Genomic DNA, 14,791 nt, shown 5'->3' with positions numbered 1-14,791 from the left:
GACTTCATGTCGCATTTGCAGACGTCTTTAAAGCGGAGACATGGACGGCCGGTGGATCTGATACCAGTGTCGAGCTCGCTATATAATGTGACCTTGGGGATCCTGCCATCTTCCATGCGCCTCACATGGCCAAGCCATCTCAAGCGCCGCTGGCTCAGTCGGGTGTATATGCTGGGGACGTTGGCCGCCTTGAGGACTTCTGTGTTGGAGATACGGTCCTGCCACCTGATGCCAAGGATTCTTCGGAGGCAGTGAAGATGGAATGAATTTAGACGTTGCTCTTGGCTGACATACGTTGTCCAGGCCTCGCTGCCGTAGAGCAAGGTACTGAGGACATAGGCTTGATGCACTCGGACTTTTGTGTTTTCTACTAGTTGCATTCTGAAAAAAACTCAGGTAGATTTGTTAAGCATGATTTCCCTTTCGTAAACCCATGCTGACTTTGCCCAATCCCATTTATGCTTTCTAGGTGTTCTGCTATCACATCCTTGATAATAGACTGTAGCATTTTCCCCACTCCTGATATAAGGCTAACTGGTCTCTAGTTCCCTGTTTTTTCTCCCCCTCTTTTTTTTAAATAGTGGAGTTACATTTGCCACCCTACAATCTGTTGGAACTGCTCCAGAGTCTATAGAATTTTGGAAGATGACCACCAATGCATCCACTATTTCCAGGGCCACTTCTTTTAGTACTCTGGGATGTAGATTATCAGGCCTTGGGGATTTGTCAGCCTTTAACCCCATTAATTTCCTGAGCACATTTTTTTACTAATACTGATTTCCTTCAGTTCCTCCCTCTCATTAGACCTTTGGTTCCCTAACATTTCTGGGAGGTTATTTGTGTCCTCCTTTGGAGGACACGCTAGGAAGGATGTGAGGGTCCTTGAGTGGGTGCAGAGGTGATTTACCAGAATGGATCCAGGGATGGGAGATTTTAGCTAGAAGGATAGGTTGAAGAAGCTGGGATTTTTCTCCTTGGAGCAAAGGAGATTGAGGGGAGATTTTATAGAAATGTACAAGATTATGACGTGCATTAAGACTGTCTCTTCTTCTTGGTCCAATCCATTTCTACATCAACAATCCCTTCATTCCCTATCAGATTCTTAGTGTTCAACTGTCCCTGTACATATTACGGTTACTTTTAAAACTTATTGAAATCTGACCCTGGCGGTACAGTGAGTGATTAAGAAACCGGGAAAGCTGCTGAGCTAGAAAGGTGTCAGGTTCAATCGTGTTGGATGGCTTCAACTGGATGGAAGTTTGAGCAGTTCTACCACCTTCCCGCCCCCACTCCAAGGTTGGAACAAGCGCCCGGCCCCAGCTACAACGAGCTTCACCTGAAGAAGTGGAGCTGTGAATGCCAACTTACACCTGGAGTTACCGCATTCCTCCCGTCTCAAAGCACAAGGCGCCTGTTTGCTGTAGCAAGCGCCAGATTGAGACACGAGCGGGTAATGTGAGGTTCCCAGGGGCCGTAGATCTGCCGTGAATGACGAGCAAACAGGGGTTGTCCCGACATCTGGAAGGAGGGAGTGGCCCCAAGATTTGGAAGTTGAGACGGGTAAAACTCTGAGTGCAGTTTCCAGAGCTGCCACTCTCTCGCTGCTGCGGTTTTGGAGCTGGTGGATCGATAAACTCTAGAAACTTCTTTCTACAGCTTTACAAAGCAGGAGGTTTTTGTACGAAGGTTCAATAAAACAACACCAGCGTGTGACTTGGCGGCGCAGTAATAGGTGGCTGTGTCGCTCAGCACAATGTTATTGATTATTAGAAAGCAGATGGCAGAATCTTCCATGATTTCGAAATTGAATCGGGAGGTGAAGTCTGGGTGTAGCCAGGTGGTTTCCTGGCTCTGGTGATGGACGATCCCGCGGATGACTGTCCCTCTCTGTTGGTACCAGTAAATGGGATGTGTCGCTATATTGTCCAAGCCTTCAATCTGGCACACGAAGCGTGCTGTCTTCCCAGCGCTCCTTGTCATGGATAAAACCTCCTGTTTCAAGGTCACCGGAGCGACAGACGCGGCTGAAGAGAGAGAGAGAGAAGAGAGAGACATTATAACCATGCGGGTATTAGAGTCTGTACAACACACGATTCTGCAGATATTGAATCTCTTTCAGCGAGCCACATAGGCACGATGGGCCGAATAGCCTCCTTCTGTGCAATATGATCCTCCGATGGCATATCATCGTGCTTTTTTAAAACTATTTAATTGCTTCGGGATAAACTTACAGGACAACAGAGTGAGCACCAGGGCTAAGTAAGGCGACATGCTGTCTTTCTCCGGGGCTGTTCCCTGTAGAAACGCCTGTGCCCGGCCCCACTAAACGGCACCAACAGACTCGGAGGAAGTGACCCCGACTACTTTCGCCCAATATGAACTGGGCGCTTTGCCTCTTGCTCGAACCACTCGGGGTGGCCGTCTGCACATATCCGGCACCAGAAGGAGGAGTAATGTAAGATTTTATCAGACATTTTTAATCTACCTCTTTTCATTCCCCCTACTGGGGGCAATAGGAAGATGGCGAGCAACCAGCTCGGAATTGTGGACCCATTTCAAGGCAGATCCTTATTATAAGGATAATAACGAACAGACAGACTTGTTTGTATCCGTTTTCACAGTGGAAGAGCAGAAAATAGACAAATGAATCAACGGGTACCAGATAACCCAAAAAGGAGGCAAGGAGAGGAGCTGGGCAAAAAAATTGCAATGATGGAAATAATGGAACTCAGATAAATAAATCTCCAGGACTTAGTGGTTTCTTCCCAGGGTATTACCAGAAATTGGGTGAGGAAATTACAAGAGTGTTGATCATAACTTCACAAAGCTCCCTAGCGTCAGGGATTGTGGGAGGATTACTGGAGTCTGTCTTCAGGGACAGAGTGACTGAGCTGCTCAGAGAGTCAGCATGGATTTGTCAGGGGTAGGTCACATCTAACTGTTCTAGTTGACTTTTTGAAGAAATCACGAACATGGTGGACAGGGAAGCGCCTATGTATGCTGTCTATATGGACTTCCAGAAGGTATTTGGAAAGGTTTTTCACGAGATTATTCGTGAATAATCTCAATGGGGCCTCAGATTTTTTTAACCATATATATTAGTGGATAAAGGAATATGGAGCTGTATGTCCAAGATTGTGGATGACACAATAAGTTGTGCAGATGGGAGCAGCAAATTACAAATGGACATAGAGAGATAAAGTGAGTGGGCAAAACTGTGTCAAATGGAGTTCAATATGGGGAAGTGTGAGGTCATTATCGATCAGAGAAAAACATACTGGAATATTTTCTTAATGGTGAGAAACTAGGAAATGTAGAAGTCTAATGGAATCTTGATGTTCATGGGAGTAAAAGCTAGGGAACTGGAACAAAGTGTAATCAAGAATGATACTCAAATATTGGCCTTTGTAGTGAAGAAAGAAAGACTTTTGAAGTGTAGCCACTGTGGTGATGTAAAAAAAAACACGGCAGCCAATTTGTGCACAACATGACCCCACAAACAGCAATTGGGTAATCCAGATAATGATTTTGGTGCAGGGATAAATATTGGCCAGGACACCAGAAGTAACTCCCCTGCTCTTCTTCAAGATAGTGTCATGGACACGTAATGTCTCCTGATAGGGCAGATAGAGCCTTAGTTTCATGTCTCATCTGGAAGATGCTACCTCAATACTACAGCACTCCCTCAGTACTACACCAGAAAGTCAGTCTACATTACATGCTCAAGTTTCTGGAGTGGGACTTGAACTCATTACATTCTAACTCAGAGGCGATAGTGTTGCCAATGAGCCACAGCTGTCAAAGAAATAGAATACAAAAGTGAAGAAGTTATGCTTCAGTTGTACACAGCCTTGATTTAATTGAATGGTGCAGTAAACGCATGGGACTGAAAGGTCTCCTAATGTTCCTATGTTCCTATTCATTTGTCGTTAATTTCAAAAATCACCAAGGTGCTAATAAAGGGGATATGACAGTTAAACATGAGTGGAAGAGTGAACAGAGACTGCTGAAAGGTGAGGACATAATGCTTCATTTGTAAAGCGTCAAAAAGATAGTTCCTGTGGAAACCTCTGAAGCTGGAGAGAAAATTGGAAGGGGAGAGTTTAGCAAAAGAATCTCAACTTGTAGACTTTCCAGGCTGAATGATGAGGGAGCAGAGAGATACACGAGGCAAGAGTGGGAGGACCAAATAACATGTCCCGGGATATAAAGTGGGGAAGGTTGCAGAGGTAGGGTAGAGGAGGATTTGGAAATGAGGATCAAGATTTCCAGTTCGATTGTTAGGGGCCAGAGAACCAATTGCGGCTGGAAAACAATGGGGTGATGGGTGAGCAAGACTCAGACAGGGTCAGTGCCGTGCTGGGCACCGCCTGGCTACCGTCTGTGGGGAAAATCAACAGGACATTTCACCCGACACATTTCTGTGTCCTCTTCTCCTGTGATGTTCCATGTCGGATCTCAAGGTAAAGGAATGGACAACTCGGTGAGAGTAGCTGTTTACTTTGTGTAATTTTTACGATATGTGAGAGAGTAAACCTTTAACTGAAGGAGGAAGATTTCGGCAGTTTTCAGTTGTGAGTCGGATGTGGTTTTGGTGATGTTTGAATTGCAGTGTTGAAGGTTTTTGTAAGCGGATTGAATTGCTGTTTAGCTCTGTGCGCTTCCAATAGGCACAGTAATAGGTGGCGGCATCCTCTGCCTTTACACCGTCAATAAGCAGAACATATTGTTTGTCTCCGCTCTTCACTGCTGAAAACCTTTTATCGAATCCGTCATCCCGACGAACGCTCCCATCGTAGTAAAGAATCCGAACGGGCTGCTGTCCCGCTGCCTGTTTGTACCAATGGATAACGGAAGCACTGACTGATTCACCCAGCTCACACGTAATTGTAGCACTTCTCCGCGTTCGCACGGTGATTGACAGTTGTTTCTGTTTCAAATCCTGAGCAAAACATCCATCTGTGGGGAAGGAAATACCAGATTACAAATAGTTTTACAGTCTGAAGAAAAGAAATAAAACGTACTTAAAGAATAAATCTATTTACGTGGAAAAAATGTCACGAAAACAACCCAACACAGCAACATGTTGTCTGTCTGAGGTGTGAGACACTTGTATTAACATCTGGATAAAATATATAGGGCAATGACTCTAACACAACATTCCACGTGTGACTCGACTTCCTGTTCATACTGCTCTCTACTGGTATATATGTAGCATCTGACACAAGTCACGCCTTTCAGTCAGACTTCTAATGTTACATGTATTCATTATCTATTATGTAAATTAAAATCTCAAATGAAGTCCAAACACTTTTTAAGAGGATTTATAAAAGCACAAGTTGGCTCGTTCTTTCCCTGGCACATTGAACATTATATACAAGGTGATCAAATCGACAGGAAATCCCTAACTAGAAGGACAGGGGCAGCAAGCGCCAGGGAACAGCATCAACTCGACGCCACACATCATTTAACTTGGCCATTTCTGCAACATCACTGGCTCAAAATCCTACAACTCCCTGCTTGACTCCCTGTGGGAGTATCTTCAAGCGGTTCTGGAAAGCTAACGATCACTGTGGCCGTCTCATCCAGATTCCCAGGTAGCATCTGCTTTGTATAGCTTATCTGAGGAAAAGGTGACTGAGGGCGCTTGCCACCTCAACAACCACACGGAGAGTCCTGCCTATGTTGGCTGCAAAAACTCTTGCAGCACAACCGCTTCGCTTCCAAACTTGACCCTCCGCAGAGCGGATTCCGCAGTCATTGCCTGAGTTTGGGCCTGTGGCTGAAATATTGATGGGTCAGGAGCTCCATCCAGTGCATTCTGACATTCCCTTTGTTCTCCTGCACACCATTAAATTGTGACAGAAAAGCGCTGGAAGGAATTTCCCAGCTCCAAGGCGTCTGCCAAAACTAACTGATATTGTCGCTGTTATAAACCACCGCTAATTCTGAAAGCGCGATTTCAAACCACGCGGTACATAAAGGCAGCAATTTTAGCCACTGGTGAATATTTCAGATCCTTGTGCCTTTGCCTCACCATTGAGGGCCGTGCCTTCAGCCATCTGGGTCCAATGCTCCAAAATTACCTCCCAGAACCCTTCACCTCTCCACCACTCTCCACCTCCTTTAAGAAAACCCACCTCTTCCGTCAAACTTTTGGCGACTTCATTTAATATCTGCTTTTGATCAGCGTCTATTTTTGCCAGAATATGCTCATGCGAAGAGCCTGGAGGCATTTTCCAACATTAAATTCGCTCTATCAATGCATTGTTTTTATTATTGATTGACCTCAATTAACAGCACTTTCCTAATGCACACTCTACCTGGGAAATAGTTCCAGCTGCTGAGAAGCTCCGCACCAAATTTACTGGAAATCTGAAATACAAACAGCAAATGCTGGAAATACTCAGCAGGCCAGGCAGTATCTGTGGAGAAAGAAACAGAGTTAACGTTTCAGGTCAGTGACCTTTCATCAGAACAGTTCTTGTTTTTATTTCAGATTTCCAGCATCTGCAGTATTTTGCTTTTATCTTGGAAACTGCAGCTTGTAGCTATTTGCTTAAAAGCTCGGTTTGCTGACGATGCAACCATTAGGTAGCGCTGTACTAGCAAATGCAGCCTGCGGCGCTGTAACGTCACTGTCTGCGACGATCAGGCAGCTGCCAGGATTAAAGATGGCGCTGCACAATTTATCACAGAAAAACAACTTCAACCCATGGCAGCACACAATGGACATCTCCAGTGTGATGCCACTACCAAACGCATCTTCCCCTCCCTTCCCCTGTCAGCATTCCGAAGGGATCGTTCTCTGAGTGACACCCTGGTCCACTCCTCCATTACCCCCACCACCTCGTCCCCTTCGCACAGCACCTTCTCCTGCAATCACAGGAGGTGTAGTACCTGCCCATTTACCTCCCCTCTCCTCACTATCCCAGGCCCCAAACACTCCTTTCAGGTGAAGCAGTGATTTACTTGTACTTCTTTCAACGTTTAACTGGGTGACCACTTTGCGGAACACCGCTCAGTCCGCAAGCAGGACCCCGAGCTTCCGGTTGCTTGTCATTTCAACACTCCCCCCTGTTCTCATGCTCACATCTCTGTCCTGGGATTGCTGCAGTGCTCCAGTGAACATCAACGCAAGCTCGAGGAACAGCATCTCATTTACCGATTAGGCACACTACAGCCTGCCAGTCTGAACATTGAGTTCAATAATTTCAGAGCATGACAGGCCCCCCATTTTACTTTTATTTTTCATTATTTTTTTTTCTTTTTCCTTTTTTATTTATAAATTTTTGTGTTTATTTTATTTTATTTCATCTTAGTTTGTTCAGTTTGCTTACCCACTGTTTTTTTCATGTTTGTACTTGCGGCTGTTCAATTTTCAGTCCATTAACACCCTATCTGTACTAATGCTTTGTCTTTCATCAGACCATTAACATATTGTTTGCCTTTGCTCCACGACCTTCTGGTCAGCTATTCTGTGACCTTGTCCTATCAACATCTTCTCCTTTGTTATCTCTTGCCCCAGCCTCGCTTTACTTGCTTATAACCTTTTACATTTCTAATATTTGCCAGTTCTGAAGAAGGGTCACTGACCTGAAACGTTAACTCTGCTTCTCTCTCCACAGATACTGCCAGACCTGCTGCGTATTTCCAGCATTTCTTGTTTTTATTTCAGATTTCCAGCATCCGCAGTATTTTGCTTTTACACAATGGACATGTTTGATACTCGGAGAGCATTGCGCTGTTTAAAGTTTCATCAGAAGGACAGCATCTCTGACAGTGCTGCACACCCTCCGTAATTCTGCGAGGTTTCCATACCATCCCACTCTCCCCCCCAACCCCAGCACCTCCCCCCCCCCCCACCACCCCCGCGCTCTGCAGGTGCACCCCCACCCCCATCCCTGCAGATATTAGCTGTACGCCGCGGGCTGCTTCCCACCTCTTGACCACTCACTCCTACATAGGTCTGTCACACCTCACGACCCGCTTTGCTTCTTCCTGCGGAGCGAGTGGCCAAGAGGAGGGACGTGCCCAGTGGCCTAGAGCTAACGTCTAGAGGCATGGGGGTGGGGGAAAGCAGGGAGCGAGCATCCCGAGAGCGGGGGTGGTGAGGGGGAGTGGGGAGTGAGCGGCCGAGGGGCGAGTTTTCCTGTGCCTGTACCAGTTATTCCTGGCAAGGAAAGACGTAGGCTGCGTATGCGCCGCATCTCAGCACACGGGAGACCGTTAGCGTGTGTGTGCAGTTTGGAGCACTCTGATGAAGTCGGCGGCTGCTGCATTGCTAGGAGTCACTTTGTTACTTAAATTAGGATCTTAGATCGGGTTCATAAAATATAAATTGAACAACAGCATCAAAAACCTGCAATTAAATAGCACATTTAATGTAGTAAAACATCCCAAAATACTTCACAGGAACATTAACAGAATAAATTTGACACAATACCAGATATTAAGACAGAGGGCCTGAAGATTGGCCAGTGAGGCAGGTTTTAAAGAGTGTCTTAAAGGAGAAAAGAGAGGTAGAGAAGTGAAGAGATTCCAGAGCTCAAGGCCCAGGCAGCTGAAGGCACAACGGATTAAAATCAAGAGACACAAGAGGCCAGGAATTGAGGAGCACAGAAATCTTGGAGCATCTCAAGGCCGGAGAAAGCTACAGAGATAGAGTTGGAGGAGATTTCGGTGATGGGAGGGGAGGGGGGTGTGTAGGGACTGAAGGAGGTTACAGAGTTATGGAGGATTCTAGGGCTGGAGGAGGATACAGTTAGAGAGGTTTGTAGGCCTGGAGGAAGTTAGAAAAATAGGGAAGATTGTTGGGGCTGGAGGAGGTAACTGAGATAGGGAGGGTTGTAGGCCTAGCCACGTTTACAGCAATAGGGAGGGCTTTGGGCTGGAGGAGGATACAAAGATGGTGGGTGAGGAATCAGCAGAATCCTACAGAAAAACTGGGCAGATATTTTACTGCAATATAGAGGATTAAATATTAGTCAGATTGGGGATTGAGGGTTGTCGGCTGAAGCAAAGGGAATCAGAGCACATGTGGGATCCTGCAGTGCCATCCGTCATGTTCCTGGAGACAGCGCCGTGCCCATAAATCCCTGGAGTCATGGGGACTGTATCAGCCAAGGCTCAGCTGGAAGCACTTTTGCCTCTGAACCAGAAGGTTGTGGTTTCAAGTCTCACACCAGGACTTATGCACAAAATTCCAGACTGATACGACAGTGCAGTACTGAGGGAATGCTGCACTCTCAGAGGTGCTGTCTTTTGGATGAGATGTGAAACCAAGGCCCTCTGTGCCCTCTCAGGTGCATATAAAAGAACCCATGGCACTATTTCGAAGAAGAACAGGGGAGCAATCACTGTGCAACGAAGACAGAAAATGCTGGAAATACTCAGCAGGTCAGGCAGCATCTATGGAGAGAGAAACAGAATTAACATTTTGAGGAGTGACATTTCATCAGCTCTGAGCAGGTTATTGCTGAGCGAGTGCCACTTGACAGCACTGTTGACTACACCTTCCATCACTTTGCTGATGATCGAGAGTAGACTGATGGAGAAGTAATTAGCTGTATTGCATTTGTCCTGCTTTTTGTGCACAGGACATAGCTGTGCAATTTTCCACATTGTTGGGTTCATTACAATGTTGCAGCTGTACTGGAGTAGCTTGGCTAGGGGCATGGCTAGTTCTGGAACACAAGTCTTGAGCACTACAGCCGGGATGTTGTCAGGGCTGTGGCCTTTGCTGTGTCCAGTGCACTCAGCCATTTCTTAATATCACATGGAGTAAATCAATTTGGCTGGACTGGCATCTGTGATGTTGGGGACTGCAGGAGCAAGGCACTTGGCACTTCTGGCTGAAGATGGTAGCAAATGCTTCAGTCTTGTCTTTTGCACTGATGTGCTGGCCAGCCTCTGCCAAAATTCGTTATGAGAATGTTAATGGGGATGTATGGGGAATTTCCGCTAGTTTTATAATTGTCCATCACAATTCACCATAGGATACAGCAGGACTGCAGAGCTTTGATCTAATCTTTGGTTGTGGAGTCCATTAAATCTAATTATAGCATCTTCTTCCACTGTTTTGCCTGTTTGTAGCCCTGTTTTGAAATTTCACCAGTATGGTCCCTCATTTTTAGATATGCCTTCTGTTGTTCCTGGCATGCTCTCCTACACTCCTCACTGAACCACGGTTGGTCCCTTGGCCTGATGGCAGTGATAGAGTGAGGAATATTCTGCGTCATAATCAATGTTTGAGCTTCTCGATCCAATCTGAATCTATCCAATTAACATGGTAGTGCTACACAACATAATGGAGGGTGTCCTCTGTGTGAATACAGAACTTCGTCTCCACAAGGACTGTGCAATCGTCACTCTTATCAATACTGTCATGGACAGATGCATCAGCAGCAGTTGGATTGGTGAGGACCTGGTCATGTAGACTTTGCTTCATATTGGTTCACTACTGCTGCAGGCCCAATTTAGCATGTATGCCCTTCAGGACTCAGTCACCTAGGTCAGTAGTGGTGCTCCCCAGCCACTCAGTGCTGGAAATTGAAGTCCCCCACACAGAATACATTCTGTCCCTTTGCTACCTTTAGTGTCTTTTCCAAGTAGCATTCAACATGGAGGAACGCTGATTCATCAGCTGAGAGAGGCCAGTAGGTGTTAATCAGCAGAAGGTTTCCTTACCCATGTTTGACCTGATTCACAGGGTCTGGAGTCAATGTTAAGGACTCCCAGGGCCACTCCCTCTGAACTGTATACTACTGTACTGTCACCTCTGATGGGTCTGTCCTGCTGGCAGGAGAGCCCAGGGATTATGAAGGCAGAGTCTGGGATATGGGCTGGAAAGTATTCTTCTTTGATTATGACTACTCTTGGACTGTAACAAAGCTCTCCCAATTTTGGCACAAATTCCCAGATGTTGATGAGTAAGACTTTGCAGGGTGTGTCTTTGTTATATCTGATGCCTAGGTCGATGGCAGGTGGGTCGTCATGTTTTATTTTTATTTGACTATTCCATAGATGTTTGATACAACTGCTCAGATATTTCAGAGGGCAGTTCAGAGTCAACCACATTGTTGTGGGTCTGGAGTCACATATAAGCCAGACCGGGGTAAGAACAGCAGATTTTCTTCCCTAAAGGACATGAGTGAACCAGATGAGGTTTTTCAGACAATCCAGTAGTTTCATGTTCATCATTACTGAGACTAGCTTTTTATTCTACATTTTACTTAATTGACCTTAAATTCTTCCAGCTGCCGTAGTTGCCAGGACTCTGGATTACTGGGCCAGTTACATTATGCTATCCTTCCCGGCTATAGGATATGGAGCCCAGTTGGATATGTCGAGTTAGATCACAGATCAGCAAGATTTCATTGAAGAGGGCAACAGGCTCTAAGAGCTGACTGACCTACTCCTGTTCCTAATTTCTAATGACAGGACAGTGACTGCAAATATCTTTAGCGTTGGTTTGATGGTTGAGGTAGCTTGTTCACAGAGGACCGTGTGGCCACTGCACACTTTGAAATTTACAGCGAGTTTCTAGAATGTGATAAAGGGAATGGGGCTGTTAGTTCAAACAGTAAGTGAATTATTCCATTTATAGAATAAAGACAGATCTGTCATAATCATATCTCACGGCGTTAACAAAGCAATTTTATTCATCCCAGCTCAAAAATATTATGCAAATAACATTGTGAAAATACCGAGCTATCTACCCAGCACACTATGAATTAAAAGCTCGTGGAAATCTCCAAACGCTACACCTGTGGTTTGTATGTGAACAGCTTGCACAGACTGAGCATGATGGTGTTCGTGCAGGTTCGCTTTTTGCCTGGGTTTCCCTTCACTTTCAGTCACTGTGGTCCCAGCAGGCACAGTAATAGGTCCAAGCGTCATCCTCCTCGATATTCCTCATGAGCAGGGTGCAGGATTTAGTTTTGGATTCTTTTTCAACAAAAAATAAATCTTTATCGGTCATATCCTGCATAGTCTCAGATGGATTCTTAAAATATAGCATGCGTTACAGCCCTTGACCCGGGATCTGCCGGTACCAGTGGATAACAGCATCTTCGAAATCTGTCCCTTCAACTGTACAGTAAAACCGTACAGTTTTCGTCGGAGCTCTGGTCATCGAAAATGGGGACTGTGTCAAGGTTTGGGCAACAGATTTCCCTGCAAGAGAGAATAGAAATCAATTATAATATTTCACAAAACGGAGGCGAGAGATTAATAAAAATAATCAGTTAGAACCTTAAATACTGACCGAGGAAGGTGATGAGTAAAATCACAATGACTTGACCCTTCATGTTTGTGTACCCAACACAGAACTGATCCAGGTTTACAAATACCTGTTACCGGGACGCTGAGATACCGAAAATTGTCAATCAGTTTCACCCATTGCTGAATTTCCATGTGGCCTCAAGGGTGGCGTTTCCATTTGGTGTCTGTGACGTTTCATATTGTTATTCACTGTTTCATTAAAACAGGCTTTCATCTCAACCACGCTGCCCTGGAGTCCATTCCAAGCGTTGACCAGCTTTCTGATCTCGCCCTAGAGTTTCCTTCTACTGGGTTTCCCTGTGTTTCCTTGTCCTATTCCTACAGTTTAAATGAGAATAACATTACAGATCTACCTCTTCCATTCCGGTAACGATCTTACACACATTTAAGAACATCTCTCAGACATATCCTCGCCACCATCAACTGCGCAAATCTCTTCAATCTTTGTGCAAAACTCAAACTTTTGGCACCTGTCTGCACTGCCTCCTTTGTCTCCTGTGTGTCTGAGGTGGAAGCGTTATTCAATGTAATCTGATCTTTATCTATCCTTTATCTATTACCTCCGCTAACTTGCAGTCACTGATTTGACTATTGGAGATGAACTTTCTATTGCCTTTGTTCACTGCTGCTCTGTGTTGTTTGGACGTGTTGAACATCGAGTTTCCTGAGACTCCTTGGTCTCTTTCAACGTCATCCTTGGCTTTTCAAAACCATTCAAACAATAAACACATGGCCCATTGTTCCTAACAAATGTGTAGCTCTTTATTTCTTTCTCTTTCTTTGTCTCTCTCTATCTCTCTTTGTTTCTTCCATTCTCACGCTCTTTCTCCCTCTTTCTTTCTACCCTTTATCGTCTTTCTCTTTCCTCAATCCTTTTTTCCCTCTCCTGCCCTCTCCCACTCTTTCTCTCTCGTCCTCTCTTTTTCTCTCTCTTCGCCCTTTCTCCCTCCTGCCGCCTTTCTCCCTCTTCCTCTCTCCTTTCCTCTCTTTCTCTCTTTTCTGTCCTGCTGTCTTTCTTATTCTCAATTTCTCTGTCTCTTTCTATTTCTCTACCTCCTATCTATTTCTCTGTTTCATTCTTTCTCCTTCTGTCCAGCTATTTCTCTCTTTCTCTCGCTTTCTCACTTTCTATCTTTCTCTCTCTCTCTCTCTCGGTATTTCTTTCTTTCCTCGCCTTTCTTCCTCTCTTTCTTTTAACGTGAGACCCTATCTACCCTCTGAGGTGAATGTAAATCAATACACGGCCCTGTACAAAGAAAGCAACGAAGTTCTCCCGGTGTCCTGACCAATATTTAGCCCCAACCAACGGCACTAAAATATTTTCTTTTGCTATTTAGCTTATTGCTGTATAAGGGATATTGCTGTGTATAATTTGGCTGCTGCATATCCAAGGATTGCAACACTTGAATAACAGTGAAAACTTTGGGAAGTCTCGAGTTCCTGAAAGATGCTACACAAATGTAAGTTATTTCTTCTTTCTATCCTTTAATCTGCCCTAGCTAGCCAGACTATCCAGATCCACAGTTAAAGCGGAACAGATCATTCAAACGCTTCAAAGTCATAAAAGAATCAGCCTCACATCTGCTAAAAGAAGTATAAAGCCGCGTGGCCCACGAAGCCCAATCCTTCCACAAACTACATAAAACCTGCTCTGTAATCTGCTCGATCAAGTCTGTCACCTGCTGAGGAAATGTTCTGCTAAGTTTCACTCTGCTGTCCAAAGTTAACTTAAACAAAACTTCTGAAGATCTACCCAGCTTTATATCCTGCATTGTTCACTGCTAAGCCCTCGCCTTTCCTCGTATAACCTTTGACGTCATTCTAGCAGCTCGGAAACCACCCATTTCAAACAGCAGGTGCTCATCTGCATCTGTGTTCATCTTCAGATTTTAGTCTTTGCTCCGATTCACTATCAATCAGGCAATAAAGAACATGTTTGAAAGACTATATGTACAATTTCCAAATGATAGCAGGCAGAGTAACAGCTGCTTCGCTCTTTGTTCTCGTCAGAACAACCAGTGGGCTCTTACATCCCTGGTCCAAATCCCGCAATTGCCGCGATGCCCCTCTCAAGTGGGTGCGTTGGTTTGTTCCACCCACCTGTATCCACTTGCAGGCTGATTCCATTTCCCAGATAGGGATGGACAAACAGTGACAGATGCAACAAGCTCAATATCACATCAGCTATTCAACCCATCCCCACCCACAGGACTGAACAGCCTGGGTAAAATAAAATGGAAATCAGAATGGGTGATGTTCGGCCTACCCCTGGAACTGGAAACATGTCAGAGTCTGGGGTCCAATCTTGGAGCGAATCGTGGCCTTCCCCCTTCCTCCTCCCGCACAAGAACCCACACAATGGCTGGAATTTCATCAAGAGGTGATGTGCTGTCCACCGGCTGAAAAGTTGGGGGCTAGCCTCCCTCCAGCAGCCCTGGAAGCCACGACGTTATTTTGCATGGCTCAGGCAATTAATTGCCTGAGGTTGTGCCTTGCCCACTCTGAG

At 45.3% G+C, this 14,791-nt stretch overlaps 1 protein-coding gene across 1 annotated transcript; it reads right to left on the bottom strand.

Annotated features, from left to right (window-relative positions):
• Positions 1-1,650: 1,650 nt before the first annotated feature.
• Positions 1,651-5,159, bottom strand: LOC137370315 (uncharacterized). The gene is made up of 3 exons (XM_068032694.1): positions 5,046-5,159; positions 4,537-4,959; positions 1,651-2,024 (listed from the first exon to the last, which is right to left on the bottom strand). The coding sequence occupies exons 1-3, from the start codon at positions 5,083-5,085 to the stop codon at positions 1,651-1,653; spliced, it is 837 nt and encodes a 278-aa protein (XP_067888795.1). The 5' UTR covers positions 5,086-5,159.
• Between the last annotated feature and the right edge of the window lie 9,632 nt (positions 5,160-14,791).

The sequence above is a fragment of the Heterodontus francisci genome, chromosome 5, assembly GCF_036365525.1.
Source record: "Heterodontus francisci isolate sHetFra1 chromosome 5, sHetFra1.hap1, whole genome shotgun sequence".
Taxonomy (NCBI): domain Eukaryota; kingdom Metazoa; phylum Chordata; class Chondrichthyes; order Heterodontiformes; family Heterodontidae; genus Heterodontus; species Heterodontus francisci.
Note: the sequence above shows the minus strand (reverse complement) of the source record. Positions and strands in the feature narration are given on the sequence as shown.

Coding starts and splice junctions, on each gene's coding strand:
- LOC137370315 (XM_068032694.1), bottom strand. CDS start 5,085: ATGTTGCTGTGTTGGGTTGTTTTCGTGACATTTTTTCCAC. Junction 4,960..5,045: donor TTTCGTGACATTTTTTCCAC/GTAAATAGATTT, acceptor CCTTCCCCACAG/ATGGATGTTTTGCTCAGGAT. Junction 2,025..4,536: donor TCTTCCTCCTTCAGTTAAAG/GTTTACTCTCTC, acceptor CTCTCTCTTCAG/CCGCGTCTGTCGCTCCGGTG.